At 45.4% G+C, this 15,256-nt stretch overlaps 1 protein-coding gene across 2 annotated transcripts in view; it reads right to left on the bottom strand.

The window, feature by feature from the left end:
• tm7sf3 (transmembrane 7 superfamily member 3) overlaps positions 1-15,256 on the bottom strand; it is a 54,830-nt gene that overhangs the window by 26,960 nt on the left and 12,614 nt on the right. Inside the window, exons 1-4 of one of the 2 annotated variants that reach the window (XM_059978540.1) lie at positions 12,032-12,162; positions 11,800-11,953; positions 8,444-8,591; positions 3,243-3,363 (exon numbers count right to left, since the gene is read on the bottom strand). In XM_059978540.1, coding sequence (XP_059834523.1) covers positions 3,243-3,363; positions 8,444-8,591; positions 11,800-11,874 — 344 coding nt within the window. In that variant the 5' untranslated portion in view covers positions 11,875-11,953; positions 12,032-12,162. Of the gene's footprint in view, positions 1-3,242; positions 3,364-8,443; positions 8,592-11,799; positions 11,954-12,031; positions 12,184-15,256 lie in introns of those variants that run through there. The other variant, XM_059978539.1, reaches the window with a different exon arrangement.

The following is a 15,256-nucleotide window of genomic DNA, read 5'->3' as shown; positions in this document are numbered from 1 at the left end:
GTGCTGACATCTGTGAGACAGCTGAGGGAGTTGCCAGCACCCGAGTCTCAGATATGAGGGTACAGCCTCAGATAAGGAGAACCTCCATTTAGAAGAGATGGGGAGGAATTTCTTCAGCCAGAGGGTAATCAATCTGTGGAATTCGTTGCCACAGATAACTGTGGAGGCCAAGAAGCATCTACGTTGATTAGTCAGTGAGTCAAAGGTTACAGGGAGGAGGCATCAGCCGATGATACATAAATGCAGGACCCTTTTGCAAAGCGGTGATAAGGTCACAACACACAGGAGCAGAATCCAGCCCATTGAACCCGCTCTGCCATTTGATCTTGGTTGATTTATTTACCCTCCTAGTCCCATTCTCCAGCCATCTCCATGGGGCAGCATGGAGGCATGGTGGTTAGTGTTATGCTTTGTAGTGCCAGCTGAGAGAACAGGGTTGAATTCCCACTGCCGTCTGTAAGGAGCTTCTACATTCTCCCCTTGACAGAATGGGTTTCTTCCAGATGCTCACGTTTTCTCCGCATTCCAAAGACGTGCAGGTTGTGGCACGCTACGGTGGCACTGGAAGCACTTGCCAGATGCCCAGTACAATCCTTGGCACTTCAACACTACCAAAGGCAATGTCCTGAAGACACAAAGCAATTCCTTTCAATTTTTTTTTAAATAACATCTTTCTATTTCAAACGTGGTCCTGCTACTGTTAGAGCCTGTAATTTACGCTGAGGCGGCGTGATTTCAGGCTGTTCATGCGATCTGGCACTTTGCTGCCTCCAAGAGGGTTCCACAAGGCCGTGACCAAAGCATGTGGCATGGAGGCCAGGAAGCCTGGAGACAGGGTGCGGGCCCATGACCGACTCCATCTTTCACCGCTCAGTATGGTCTACCCGCCTCTTTCTCATGGCTACTGGAGAAAGCGGTCTGCGTGTGATGGTCTCTCACTTACTGCTCCTGAGGGAAGGTCTCTGTGTTCGAGTGATCTCTCTTACCCCTCAATGCTGTCGACAGAAGGGGCCAGAACAAGGGTTAATTGACATGGACTGCTGGTTTGGATTCACATGCAATTTTTGTGACAAGTTCTATTTCTAGTTTTGGTCGCTCTTTGTTACAACTATTGGACAATTTGAGTCAGGTGGCATGTGGATAATGAACTCAGAATGAACCTATCACTTTTTGTTTATCCCTCACCTCCTCCTGTCTTTTAACTCTACTCATATTTTTCTCCCCCTCCAGCCCTGCTGAAGGGTCCTGGTCCGAAACGTCGACTGTACACTTTTCCATAGATGCTGCCTGGCCTGGTGAGTTCCTCCAGCATTTTGTGTTTTGCTCCACTGTCGCAATGAGGTTACACTCAGGTTAGAGGGTTCGATGAACAACACTTTATATTCTGTCTGGGTAGCCTCCAACCCGATGGCATTAACATTGATTTCTCAAATTTCTGGCAATGCCACCCCCCCACCTCTCCTTCACCATTCCCCATTCCCTTTTCCCTCTCTCACACATAAACAGAAAACCTGCAGCACAATACAGGCCCTTTGGCCCACAAAGCTGTGCCGAACATGTCCTTATCTTAGAACTACCACAGAGTCAACCTGCACAGCAGCTTTGAGTGTCCTATGGACTTGGACCCCAAGATCCCTCTGATCCACCACACTGCCAAAAGTTCTGCCATTAATGCTATATTCTACCATTATATTTGACCTACCAAAATGAACCACCTCACACTTATCTGGGTTGAACTCCATCTGTCACTTTTCAGTCCAGTTTTGCATCCTTTCAATGTCCCGCTGTAACCTCTGACAGCCATCCACACTATCCACAACAACCTCCGTGTCATCAGCAAATTTACTAACCCATCCCTCCACTTCTTCATCCAGGTCGTTTATACAAATCACGAAGAGTAGGGGTCCCAGAACAGATCCCTGAGGCACACCACTGGTCACTGACCTCCATGCAGAATAAGACCCATCTACAACTACTCTTTACTTCTGTGGGCAAGCTAGTTCTGGATCCACAAAGCACTTGGATCCCATGCCTCCCTATTTTCTCATTAAGCCTTGTATGGGGTACCTTGTCAAATGCCTTGCTGAAATCCGTATACACTACATCTACTGCTCTTCATCAATGTGTTTAGTCACATCCTCAAAAAATTCAATCAGGCTTGTAAGGCACGACCTGCCCTTGACAAAACCATGCTGACCACTCCTAATCATTTGCCTCTCCAAATGGTCATAAATCCTGTCTCTCAGGATCTTCTCCATCAACTTACCAACCACTGAAGTAAGACTCACTGGTCTACAATTTCCTGGGCTATCTCTACCGACTTTCCTGTATAAAGGAACAACATCCGCAGCCCTCCAATCCTCTGGAACCTCTCCCGTGCCCATTGATGATGCAAAGATCATCGCCAGAGGCTCAGCAATCTCCTCCCTCTCCTTCACCTCATCCCCTTGCCTGCCTATTGCCTCCCTCTGGTGCTCCTCCCCTCTTCTTTCTTCTATGGCGTTCTGTCATCTCCTATCAGACTCCTGTTCTCCAGCCCTGTATCTCTTTCACCAATCGACTTCCCAGCTCTTCACTTCACCCCTCCCCCTCCCAGTATCACCCATCACCTTGTGTTTCCCTTTTCCCTTCCCTCACCTTTTAACTCTACTCATCTTTTTTCCTCCCATCCCTCTGAAGGGTCTCGGCCCAAAACATCGACCGTACTCTTTTTCATAGACGCTGCCTGACCTGCTGAGTTCCTCCAGCACTTGAGTGCATGTTGCTGAAATATGCACTTAGTGTTTGATATTTCGTGTGTTTTTCAGATTTTTTTGTTGGTGTTGGAGAGATTTTTTGCACTGGTGGTGAGGAGGGGGAATTGATGTTTTTCTTTGAGTGGGCTGCTTTCATGGCGGTTCTTTGTTTTGTGACTGTCTGTAGGGAAGACAAATTCCCGAGTTGAATACTGCACGTATACTTTGATAACAAATGTACTTTGAACATTTGACAAATAGACATGTGACAAATTCTCCACGTAATCTTTGACACTCTTACTAATCTAAAACCCATCACCATCTGCAGTTAAATATCTCTGTTGTCTTGGCTTCCACAGCCGCCTGTGGCAACGGATTCTGCCAATTCACCACACTCTGGCTAAAGAAATTCCTTCAAAACAGATGAGGAGGGATGTCCTTGTAGGTTTTAAACGAGGACCACAGAGGCAACATTTAGTAAGCTTACCACTGAAAATGTGACTGTACCTTGCATAGCCAACGTTGGCTGGAGAAAATCTAATTCTGGCTTCATAGAAGTCGTATTCCAAGTAGAGATTGGGATCAATGACCACGTTCGACCCCGAACTGCATCCACCTGGGACTGGATCTGCCGAAGGATCGACAGGTGTTAGCGACAGTCTTGCATTCCACATACCAGAAACAAAAAGGTTTTCGGAAAACATCAGTGGCTAAACGTGGCACAAATGTAAATTACACACATGACCATGTGGGTTTCATCCCACTGCTCCGGTTTCCTCCCACGTTCCAAATATGTGCTATACCAGTTAGGGTTGGTACGTTATGGGCACACTTTACTGGTGCTGGAAGCATGGTGGCACTTACTAGCTGCCCCAGCACATCCTTGGTACAAATGATTTATTTTGCTTATGCTTTGATGTAAATGCACCAAATAAAGATTGGTGTTTGATTCCCACCACTGTCTGTAACAGTTGGCCCATTACAAAGTACAGATTAGGGTAAGTAAGCTGTGGGCATGCTATGTTGAAATAAATATTATATATACACACACACCCCACCCCAAGGATACCTGACTTTTGTACAGTACTGTGGTAATTTTGTGAATTGCACTGTACTACTGCAAAAAACAAAAATTCATGAGATGTGAGTGATGATAAACCTGATTCTGATCGGGGTCTCTTGTGGACTGAGAGTGGGAAGGGGTCAGGGAGAGGGGAATCATGGTAAGGAAAAGTGAAAGGGAAACAGGAGGGAGCAGGAAGCACCAGAGAAACATTCTGTAATGATCAATAAACCAATTGTTTGGAATCAAATGACCTTGCCTGGTGTCTCAAGGCTGGGCGTGTTCGCACCTGTGCCACCATCTGCTCTGGCACTCTTTCTCTGCCATCCATCCCACACCTGTCTATGGCACTCCACTCTCACCATTTCCAACATCCTTTGCTCTCGCCAGATTTTAAAACTTGCTCTCTGCTCCACGTGGACAAGCTCAGCACTGTGCAAAAGCCTTAAGCTCCTTATGTGTCCATGTGCCTAATCGGTGATTATGACATGTATAAAACTGTAGATGGGTAGAATAGTAAGTTTGCAGGTAACAGAATTTGGAGTTGTGGTTGGTAGAGCTGTCGAGAGAGAAGTTGGTAATATGGGCCGATGCAGTTTAATCCCAAGTGTGGGGTGTTGCATTTCACATGCAAGGCAAAGCATTTCAGGTCCTTTAGGAGCACTGACATAGAGAGATCTTGGGGTGCAAGTCCATAGCTGTCTGAAAGTAGCAACACCGGTAGATAGGGTGGCAATGGCAGAATACAGCACTCTTGCCTACAATTGGGGTTTCAAGAATAATGTCACAGCTGTACAAAATAAACCTTAGTTGGGCCACATTTGCGGTATTATGTGCAGTTCTGGTCACCACTTACAGGAAGGATATGGAAGCTTGAGTGTGCAGAAGAGGTTCACCAGGATGCAGCCTTCATTCATGTTAGTTCAAGGGGAAACTTACAAACCTTGACTGCATTCTGCAGGCTGTTGGAGACTGGGGGAGACTGGGCTGAACAGCCTGTTCCTGTGTTATGCTATATCCTATACCAAATTCAAAGTAAATTTAGCAAGTACATATATGCACCATATTCCACTACTTTCAGATTTATTTGCTTGCAGGCACCTACAGGTAAAATGCAACAATTTATTTTAAAAATCTAAACAGACTGACAACCAGTGTGCAAAAGTCAAATCGAACAAATAATGAAAACTATAAATACTGAGAACATGCACTCTGTTTCATGTTACCCATCAAGGACATATATACAGAAAGGTTCTGGAAAAGAGCCAGTAACATGAAGGATCCCACCCATTCTGCTCATGGACTGTTTGTCCCACTCCCATCAGGGAGGGGGCTACGTAGCATCCACAACAGGATCACCAGACTCAAAAAAAAACAGCTACTTTCCCCAAGCGGCAAAGCTGATCAACACCTCTACCCACTGACCCACAGTCCAAACCCCAACCACCTCTACTTTATCATTTCCTGTCTGTTGCCAAGTGTACAAATACTCCTGTGCCTAGCATCACTTTATGGACATACAATCAATGCATAAAAGCTATCTTCTGTTTTATATCTATTTTGTTTTTTATTATTCCATTCTTTATCTCATTGTTTCTTTTTTGTACAGCATCAAACCTGGAGCAACAATTATTCTGACTCCTTTGCACTTGTACTGGAAATGACATTAAACAATCTTGAATCCAATTCACATCCATTGCTTTATGGAAAATCTCAGATACTTCATTCAGGAAACAATCTTTTAGAACTGGGGATGCTAATGTCTTTAATGCCTTGGACCCCTACCTTGAACCAAGGGTCTGTGAACCCCAGGTTTGACACCCTCATATAGAACCAGGCAGCGAGGGATGTTTATTTGAAGGGCCAACTCCAGCAATTGTTTCACTGTTCTACATCCTCCCCTTCTTTACCCAATCATCTGCCACATTGCCATTGGTATTGTCTCATTGCCCAAATGTCATCCCAAAACCAACACGCTTGCACAGAGTTCCTGCCACCATTTTGGCTTTTGCCAGATTTGTATCAGATTCAGGTTTAATATCACTGGCATGTCATTCAATGTGTTATCTTACTTCAGCAGTACATTGCAATACATGAAAGAAATACATTTAAAAAATAAATGGTGCAAAAAGAAAAAAAATCCAAGGTAGTGTTCGTGGGTTCATTGTCCATTCAGAAATCTGATGGCGGAGGGGAAGAAGCTGTAACTAAAAGGTTGAGTGTGTGTCTTCAGTCTAATTCAACTCTTTGTCAAACCCCTGGCCACACATCTACTTTGCAATGTCCTGCATCTTACTTTCACATCCTCTGCCCTTTTGTGACTTGCCCACAAAGAGAAATTTACAGAAATCAATTAATCCAGCACCATGTCATTGGGATGCAGGGGTGGGGTGGTTGACAAAAATCAAGGCACGCACGGTGGGGAAACCCCCAGTCTTGGGAAAAGCTTGTAAATTCCACACTAAACACTTTGTCCATATCACTGATACTCTAGAGACAAGACAAAGGCCCCAAAACAAATCCCCACAAGTTACAACATGGCAACTGAAAGTGACCCATTTAATGGTTGCTGTTAATCTTCTGTTCTGGTTTTCACAAGTCCCCAAGTGCTGTCTTCAAAAGGAGCCTCTGAAGCACTTCAGGACACTACATAGAACATAAAACAGGGTAGCACAGGAACAGGATGTTTGGGTTGTGCTGAACTAATTAAATTAGTAATCAAATGGCCATCTAAGCTAATCTCTTCTGCCCACAGAATGTGCTTATCCTTCATGTCCCTCACACTCACTGATGCACCATCAATAACTCACACTGAAACGTAAGGCGAGATATCAGCTTTTATTGACTGGAAGGAGGAACCAGGAGTGAGTGTCTATCATACAATGTCCTGGAGACTGAGGCCGAGCGTCAGGCCTCAGATCGCCTTTATACAGGGGCCTGTGGGAGGAGCCACAGGAGCATTCAGCAGGGGGCGTGTCCAGACAGGCACACTCACATACCTATCTAATGTGTCTGCCTCTACCATCACACAAGGCAGCCTGCTCCAGGCACCCACTACTTTAGAAGACTTAACCCCTTACCTTTCCTTTGAAATTGCCTACTCTCAACCTTGAATACATGCCCTCTGGTATTAGACATTTCAACCCTGGGAGAAAGATATTGTCTGTCTACTCTATCTATGCCTCTCATACAATGTTCCTTCTAATTTCTAAAGACCAATGTGTGAAAGGAACTTGTGCCCTGTGACAACAATATGTGTGGGCTGAATAATTTCTTCAATAAAAACAGTATAAACAAGCCAGCTCTAAAATCTACGGACACATCATCAGAAGCTTCACATTGCAAACAGCACCCACATCAGAAACTGGAAAAGGAAATGTGATTGCATACAATCGTGAAATATACTTAACATGTCAATGAGGTAGAGAGTGACAACCTTTTGTTTGCAGTTTAAATTCCTTTGTGTGCTAGTAGCAAATCTGCGCACACACACTTACCTTAAGGGAACATTGCTCTCAATCTCATAAGGCTTTATCAAATCTCCCCTCAGCGTCCCACCAGTCCAGAGAAAACAACCCAAGTTTGCCCCACCTTTTGTTATAACACATGCCCTCTAATCCAGGCAGCATCTTGCTGATCCTCTTCTGCACCCTCTCCAAAACCTCGACAGCCCTCCTCTAAAGGGGTGACCAGAACTGTGTGCAATATTGCAGATGCAGGATTTCTAGAGCTTTATCAAGCTGCAACACAACTCCCTGACTTTTGAACTCAGTACCTCGACTAATAAAAGCAAACATGCCTTGTGCCTTCTCAATCACCCTACCAACCTGTGTAGCCACTTTCAGAGAGCTATGAATTTGGAGCCCAAGATCCCTCAACTCATCAACACAGTTAAGGGTGTTGCCTACACTGTCTCTGACCAAATCCATAGATTTTAAAACAACTCTGATGTTGTACACCAAGTACTTGTTGAAAGTCTAAATGTAGAGCTTGGGTCAATGTTCCATTGCAAGCATTTTAAAACCATAAAGACAGGAGCAGATTTAGGCCATTCAACCCAGCGAGTCTTCTCTGCTACTCCATCATGGCAGATTTATCATCCCTCTCAATTTATTCTCCTGCCTTCTCCCTGTAATCTTTGACACCCTTATTTATCAAGGGCCTATCAAACTCTGCTTTAAATGTACCCCATGACTTGACCTCCACAAACATCCATGGCAATGAATTCCACAGATTCACCACACTGGTTAAAGAAATTCCTCCTCATCGGGGTTCAAACGGGATATCTTTCTATTTTGAGGCTGTGCCCTCTGGTCCCAGTCTCCTCCACTATAAGAAACATCCTCCCCACGTGGGCCTTTCAATAGTTGAGAGTTTTCACTGAAGATCCTTTCTCTCCCAGGGATGAGGTCTCTGGATCTCCTGATGGTATTTCTGGAGCACTAGGATTTTACAGGCTGCTAGCCCCATGATCAACCCTCTTCCTTTCACAGCCGGGCCTAGGACCATCTACGGCGAGGCAAACCAGCTTAGTATTGGAGTAATATTCTAGTGTGCACTGCAGTTCAAGCTGAAGAACGTCCAGGCAAGATACTGAAATGTAAAAACAAAGGCACAAAATAGGTATAAAAATGAAATGGCCCACCTTGTGCGCTGTATGGGAGGAGGACTGACACTGCAGAAGCATTTTGAGCCCGCGTGTAGAGTTGCCACTTGAACGCTGTCTCCCTTGGCTTTAGGTTCAGCAGCAAGCCGAGGTCAGCACCCAGCAGCAACGGGCCTCTTCCAGAGCTCTGGAAACATGAAAAGTCTTAGGAGTAAAACAGGACCATTAACATAGCAATACCTTATGCCTGAGAGTGTCTGATGAGCACTGAATATTCCCCAGTCAGTGGTATCTCAAAAAAAAACAGGCCCTTCAGCCCATCAGAAGGAATGATTGTGCCCTCTACTTCTAGACTCTGCCATTAATGGAAATATCTTCTCCATGTCCACTCCATCAGGGCCCTGCAATTCTAAGTCAACTTAATTGGTACAGTTATGTCCAGTCCAAATTTTACTAATTTCTGGTAATATTTTGATTGACTGATGTAGGTGGTGTGACATTTAGTGGGAACATTGTTTTATTTGTTTGTAACATGGACAATTAGATGATATTAAACTGGAAATAAAGCCAATTTAAAGGAAAGAGATCCTGTGGATGCTGGAATCTTGAGCAACACACTACGCTCCTGCCACTTCTGTAAAGAGTTGTTCACTCTCCCCGTGACTGCAAGGGTTTCCTCTAACAGTCCAAAGACACAGGGGTTAGGGTTAGTAAGCTGTGCACGTGTTACAGGAGCATTTGCAGGCTGCTCCCAGCATATCCTCAGATTGTGATGGTTGATACAAATGGTCAATACGTTAAAGAGACTTAGACAAGCACATGTTGAAAGAAAAATGGAGGACTATGTAGGAGGGAATGGTTATGTTGTTCTAACAGTAGGGTAAAAGGTTTTCAACATTGTGGGCCGAAGGCCTGTACTTTGCTGTAATGATCCGTGTTTACCTTTCTGCAGGCTGGCGTTTGTCCACCTCTGCAGAACTGAGCACGTGTAGGAAGGTGGCTGCTGACGGAGCACCATGCCCCAGGCTCAGTGCCGCCTCGGCAACACCTCCTTGCATTTGGCTACAGCCGCACTGTCCCGAAGCAACCTGCATTTGGCACGTTAACCAGGGGGCAGCAGCAGGGTAGTTCACGTTGCGACCTTGGCTCCAGTGAGGAGAACATCAGATCAAACTTGCTCTCACTCTGACTATGCATGTGGCTTCTTCCCAGGTGTCCCCATTTCCTTCTACACCCTAAAGATGAACTTTTGGTGGTTAACTGCTGCTCTCTGTGTAGGTGGCTGGGGGCTGACAGCATTACTAACAGCATGGTAATGTAGCAGTTAGTGTGACTCATTTCCAGGGCTAGTGCCCCGGGTTCAATTCCTGCTACTGGCTGTACGTCTGTGCCCTCTCCCCATGACCCTGCCTTTCCTCTGGGTGCTCCAGTTTTCTCCCACCATCCAAAGTCCACGTGCCAAACTCCGTGTTGCCTCAGTAACACTCCTTCGGAACTTGCCAGAGCCTCACTCCCGCAGTGAGTGGGTTAGTAGGTTAATCGGTCGCACGGGTGTAATTGAGCAGTGCTGGATCATTGGGTTGGAAGGCCCTGTTACCAGGCTGTATCTCTAACATTGCAACAGAACAGTCCAATGGGCTCTGGGCTCAGCATATTCAGATACGTTGGTGGCTGTACTACATTAGGAGTGCAGACTTGGTACAGAGCACTCTGTCCCGTTACCTCACTGCCCGTTTTGAATGGGCCAACGAACAGGACTGGAAAAAGCTGCAGAAGGTTATAGACTCGGTCAGCTCCATCATGGGCACTAGCCTCCCAACCACCAAGGACCCCCATCACCCAGGACATGCCCTCTTCTCATTGCTACCATCCAGGATGAGGTACAGGAGCCCGAGGACAATATCATGTTTTAGTAAAATCTGTCCCTCCCCCATCAAGTTTCCGTATAGTTCATAAATACCACTCATTATTTTTCTCTTTTTGAATTACTTATTTGAAATAGATTTCTCACTGTAACCTACAGCAATTTTCTGTCTTGCACCAAACCCTTCTAATTACACCAAATAATGGAGCAGACTTGATGGGCTGAATGGCTCAATTTTTATCCTATATCTCACTCTTCTGTCTGCAGAACCATATCCCTCCATTATCTGCATATTCATCTACCCAAGAGTCCCAAATATCATCTGCTAAACCAGCACCTTGGCAACACTCTCCATGCACCCACCACTGTGCAACACCTCCCGTGCACAGCACGTTCAGTCTTTCCTCCTTACCCACAATGTACATCCTCCTGTACTTGACACTCCTACCCCAAGAAGGTCCTCTGAATCTCATCAACCTTTATCAGGTCTCCCCTCAGCCTCTGCTGTTCCAGAGAAAACTCAAGCTTGCCAAAGCTCTTGCCGTGGGTGGTGCAGTAGCATAGCTCAAGTGTTTTATACCATCAGTGACCCAGGCCACTCCCTGTGAGGAGCTTGTACATTCTCCCTCTGGGCACCCCTGTATTGTACCATAGTCCAAAGACGTACCGTTTTGTAGGTTAATTGGTCATTGTAAATTGTCCTGTGATTAGGCTGGGGTTAAATTGGGGGGGTGGGGTTTGCAGAGCAGTGCAGCTCAAAGGGCCAGAAGGGCCTGTTCCATGTGGCATCGCTAAATAAAGAACGGATAGAGAAGTTTGTCGTGGAATGGAACTGCTCAAATAGCCAGCCTAGACTCAATGGGCTGAATAGCCTCCCACACTGAAATATAAAATACAAGATACACCAGTGTAACAAATTAATGTACATTGGGTTGAGAAAGTATTCACAAAACAACATAGTACAGACACTTTGGGATAAGACCTTTTAACCCACTGTAAAATTAATTGAACCTTTCCATCCCACACAAACCTCCATTTTTCTTTCATCCATGTGACTATTTAAGAGTCCCACAAATGTCCATACCACCACCCGTCAACATGTTCCACCCGCCAATATCCACGTAGAGAACTTAGCTCTGACATCCCCCTAATTACCTTGTTTTAACCATTTCCACCCAAGGAAAAACTGACAATTCAATCTATGTCTCTTACCATCTTCTACACCTCCATCAAGTCACATTTCATCATCTAAAGAGGTTTCCAACTTCACCAAGTGAGGCAGTGGAGTTGGGAGGGAAGGGGAGATTTGCAAAGGGAAAACTCAGATGTTTAAAATTAAGTACAAAAATTACCCAGAGGACCAAAACCACAAGATATAAGGGCAGAATTAGGCCATTTGGCCCATCGAGTCTACTCTGCCATTTCATCATGGCTGATCCATTTCCCTCTCAGACCCAATCTCCTGCCTTCTCCCCGTATCCCTTCATGCCCTGAGCAATCGAGAGTCTATCAACCTCTGCCTTAAATATACCCAATGGCTTGGCTTCCACAGCCACCCGTGGCAAAGAATTCCACAGATTCTTTGGCTGAAGAACTTCCCCCACATCTCCACGCTAAACACAGACGTGTGTATGCCAGGAGCCCAGGTAGCAAAGGTCCAATATTCACAGCGAGATGGCAGGACCCTGAGGAAGGCAAGTGATGAGATTGATACTGAACCCGAAATCCAAGTGGAACAAGTTGAATTCTTAGTGAAAACATACCTCGAGCGATAGAGTTGTATTAACGTACTGGGTGTGCACTTGGATGTTGACGAATGTTACGTTGTTAGGAATGTTCCACAAAGAGGCTTCAAATGAGGTGTTCTCTATTAAAGGTATTTTCTGAAATCTTCCAAGTTTAAATTCTGTTTGACCTGCAAAGAGAATTAAAGTAGATGGTTTCACTCAAGTTTCCACTGAAAACCATTCACAACCTCAGGGTGACAGTCAAGGGCGAGATAATGAGGGGAACTCCCATGATCCATCATAGGTACAACCCTCTCAATCACTGAGGACATCAAGAGGTGACTTCCATCACCAAGAACCTTCTTCATCTGGGATGCACTGCCAGAAGGACAGGAGGTACAGGAGCCTGTAGACCCCCACTCAGGATCAGATTCCTCCTCTACCATAACACCAACTACCTCGAGTTACATTCGAGGTACTCAGCAGACTAACAATTTGACATGGACTAGATGGACTGTTTCTGTGCTGTGGTGGTCTCTAATGACATTTGTACACTGTTTTTGTGACAGTAGTAGTACATTGCAACATCAAAGCAACAAGATTACAACAATTTATCACGTCTAGTATCAAGTTGGCGATAATAAATCTGACTGAATTCCAAGTCCAGGAGTTTTGTTGAGGGTTTAGCCAATAAAGATTCCAGATTTCAATGCATGGACCATGGGATCAATAAAGTCATTTTGTCAAAAGCAACTTCAAATCCAAAAAAAAAGATCCAAAGGGCCTAATCACAATAACAACATGTGCCAGTATTCTGGCAGAGGTAATATTAAACTCAAAATCCAAACCATCTCAGTTTTCTTACCCACACCTTATCTAGCAATCCTTATGAAATTTTGCAGATAGAATGAGTCTATACAAGAACTGACCCACTGTACGGGCACCACGGTAATGTAGAGGTTGTTACAACCCATGGTGTCTGAGTTCAATTGCAGTGCCGCCTGAAAGGAGTTTGTATGCTCTCCCTGTGACGGTGTGGGTTTCCTCCTCGTGCTCCAGTCTCCTCCCACAGTCTAAAAATGCACTGGTTAGTAGATTAGTTGATCATTGTACATTGTCCTGTGATACATTGACATGGGCTGCTGGGAAGTGCAGCTCCTTGCGTCCAAAGGGCCTGGTCTGTGCTATATTGCTAATTAAAAATACTAAACTCTGCACCACATTGGTGTTGGCCACATGTACTGAGACAGTGAAAAGCTTGTCTTGCAAACTGGTTGTACAGATCAAATGATTGTACAGTGCATTGAGGTAGAACAATAGTGCAAAATAAAAAATGTACCAGCTGCTGAGAAAGTGTAGTGAAGGTGGACTATAAAGTGCAAGATTATAATGAGGTAGATTGTGAGGCCAAGAGTACATCTCATTGTGCGAGAGATTCGTTCAAGAGTCTGATAACACTGATAAACTGTCCTTGATCCCGGTGGTATGGGCTCTCAGGATTTTGGATCTTCCTCCTGATGGGAAGGGAAAGGAGAAGAGAGAGCACCTGGGGTGGGAGGGGTCTTTGAATTTGCTGGCTGCTTTACTATGGCAGTCAGAAACATTAAATAAGGGCATCACTGGCCAATCATTCCACAATGCATTTTAAACTCCCCGTTACACAGGATGATCCCTGTAGGACACAGGAGACAAAAACATACGAACGCAGACCGACATTCTTTCACCTCAATATTAACAAATCTATCAGTTTCAGGTTTCAGCAGTGCTTGGATCGGTATGATCATTTCATCAAATACATCCCTGTACAAACATGGCAGGAACTGCCAATGCTGGAAATCTGAAATAACAACGTGGGAAAGACCCAGCCACAACAGAAATCCAAGTAACACACACAAAATGCTAGGGAGCACCGAATTCCCCAGCATTTCGTGTGCACTGTTTGGAAATACCCAGGTCCTTGTACATAATCTGGGAGTGATTGGTGGGGGAGGGGGTAGTGGCAATAAGATCCCTCTACCTATTAAACGTTCCCAATGATGTGCATCACAAATATTCTCTGATAACTGTTCTGCTCCTGGCATTCACGTGTGGCTTACCTGCCAAGCCTAGCTGAAACATTTCTACCGACAGGAGCAGGGCCAAAAGTGGGTTACTGTACCTTAAAACCGGTCACTTTGGGCAGGTGGGGCTCGTCAGCCACGGTTAGCAGCCCACCTAGAGGGAAAACTGATCTCAAACCTCTGCTGCCTTGTGACTATACTCACTCATGGGGAAGGCTTGGGGAGTAAGCCCCGAGGGAAAACTCCAGAACTGGAGTCCCTCAGGCAGTCCTACATTGAGTTCAACACCGACTGGCAACTCTGCATCGATCGGTCTCTGCCGTTCCTTTAGATTCATGTGGGGAGTGGCTGCGGCACGGGTAACAGCTTGCTCCCCATGTTGTACTGCTTATGTACTGAATGTAGACAGCTGGAACACAATATCCCTGGCAACCCCAACCAACGGGGGGCCTTAAACTTAGGTAACAGAGCAATCCTGGAACAGTCAATGTTTCTTGCCAGACCCTTTATCAGAACAAGTTCTGTACCCAAAATATTTCTCTCCACCGATGCTGCATGGCCTACTGAGCATTCAATTGAACAAAGATTACAGCACAAAGTCAGAGCCTTTGGCCTAACACACTTCAGGACGAGCTGGGGACAGTCTAAGTGCAGCCACACATTCCGGTGGCAACATAATATGCCCACAATACACATCAGAACACAGCAAGCAAGTCCCCTTCTTCTCCCCTCTATCCACCCATATGGACAGTCCTCCAACTGCAGGATGGGCTTCTGGACATTGACACACACCCCTGCTCCCCCCAAGACTAGCCCATTATAGGACCATAAAGTCCAGCCTTAAACAAAATCACCTCTACATGTCCATGTCCCTTCATTCTGAGGCCATTCAGCCCATCAAGTCTGCCAACATTTCATCATTTATTATCCCCATCAACCTCACTCTGCTGCCTTCTCTGAAGAACCTTTGACGCCTGACTAATCAAAATTTCAAAGATCAAATTAAATTTATCACCATGGACGACCCCGAGGTTCATTTTTCTTGTAGGCATACTCAATAAATCCGAGAAACATAACTGAATCGATGAGAGCCTGCACCCGACAGGATGGGCAACCAACCAGTGTGCAAAACAGAACGCAAGATGAAGAGTCCTCGAAAGAGTGTCCATAGATTGTGGGAACAGTTTAGTGATGGGGGTGA

This window comes from Hypanus sabinus, chromosome 8 (assembly GCF_030144855.1).
Source record: "Hypanus sabinus isolate sHypSab1 chromosome 8, sHypSab1.hap1, whole genome shotgun sequence".
In the NCBI taxonomy this organism is placed as follows: domain Eukaryota; kingdom Metazoa; phylum Chordata; class Chondrichthyes; order Myliobatiformes; family Dasyatidae; genus Hypanus; species Hypanus sabinus.
This window is presented reverse-complemented; position numbering and strand designations above follow the sequence as displayed.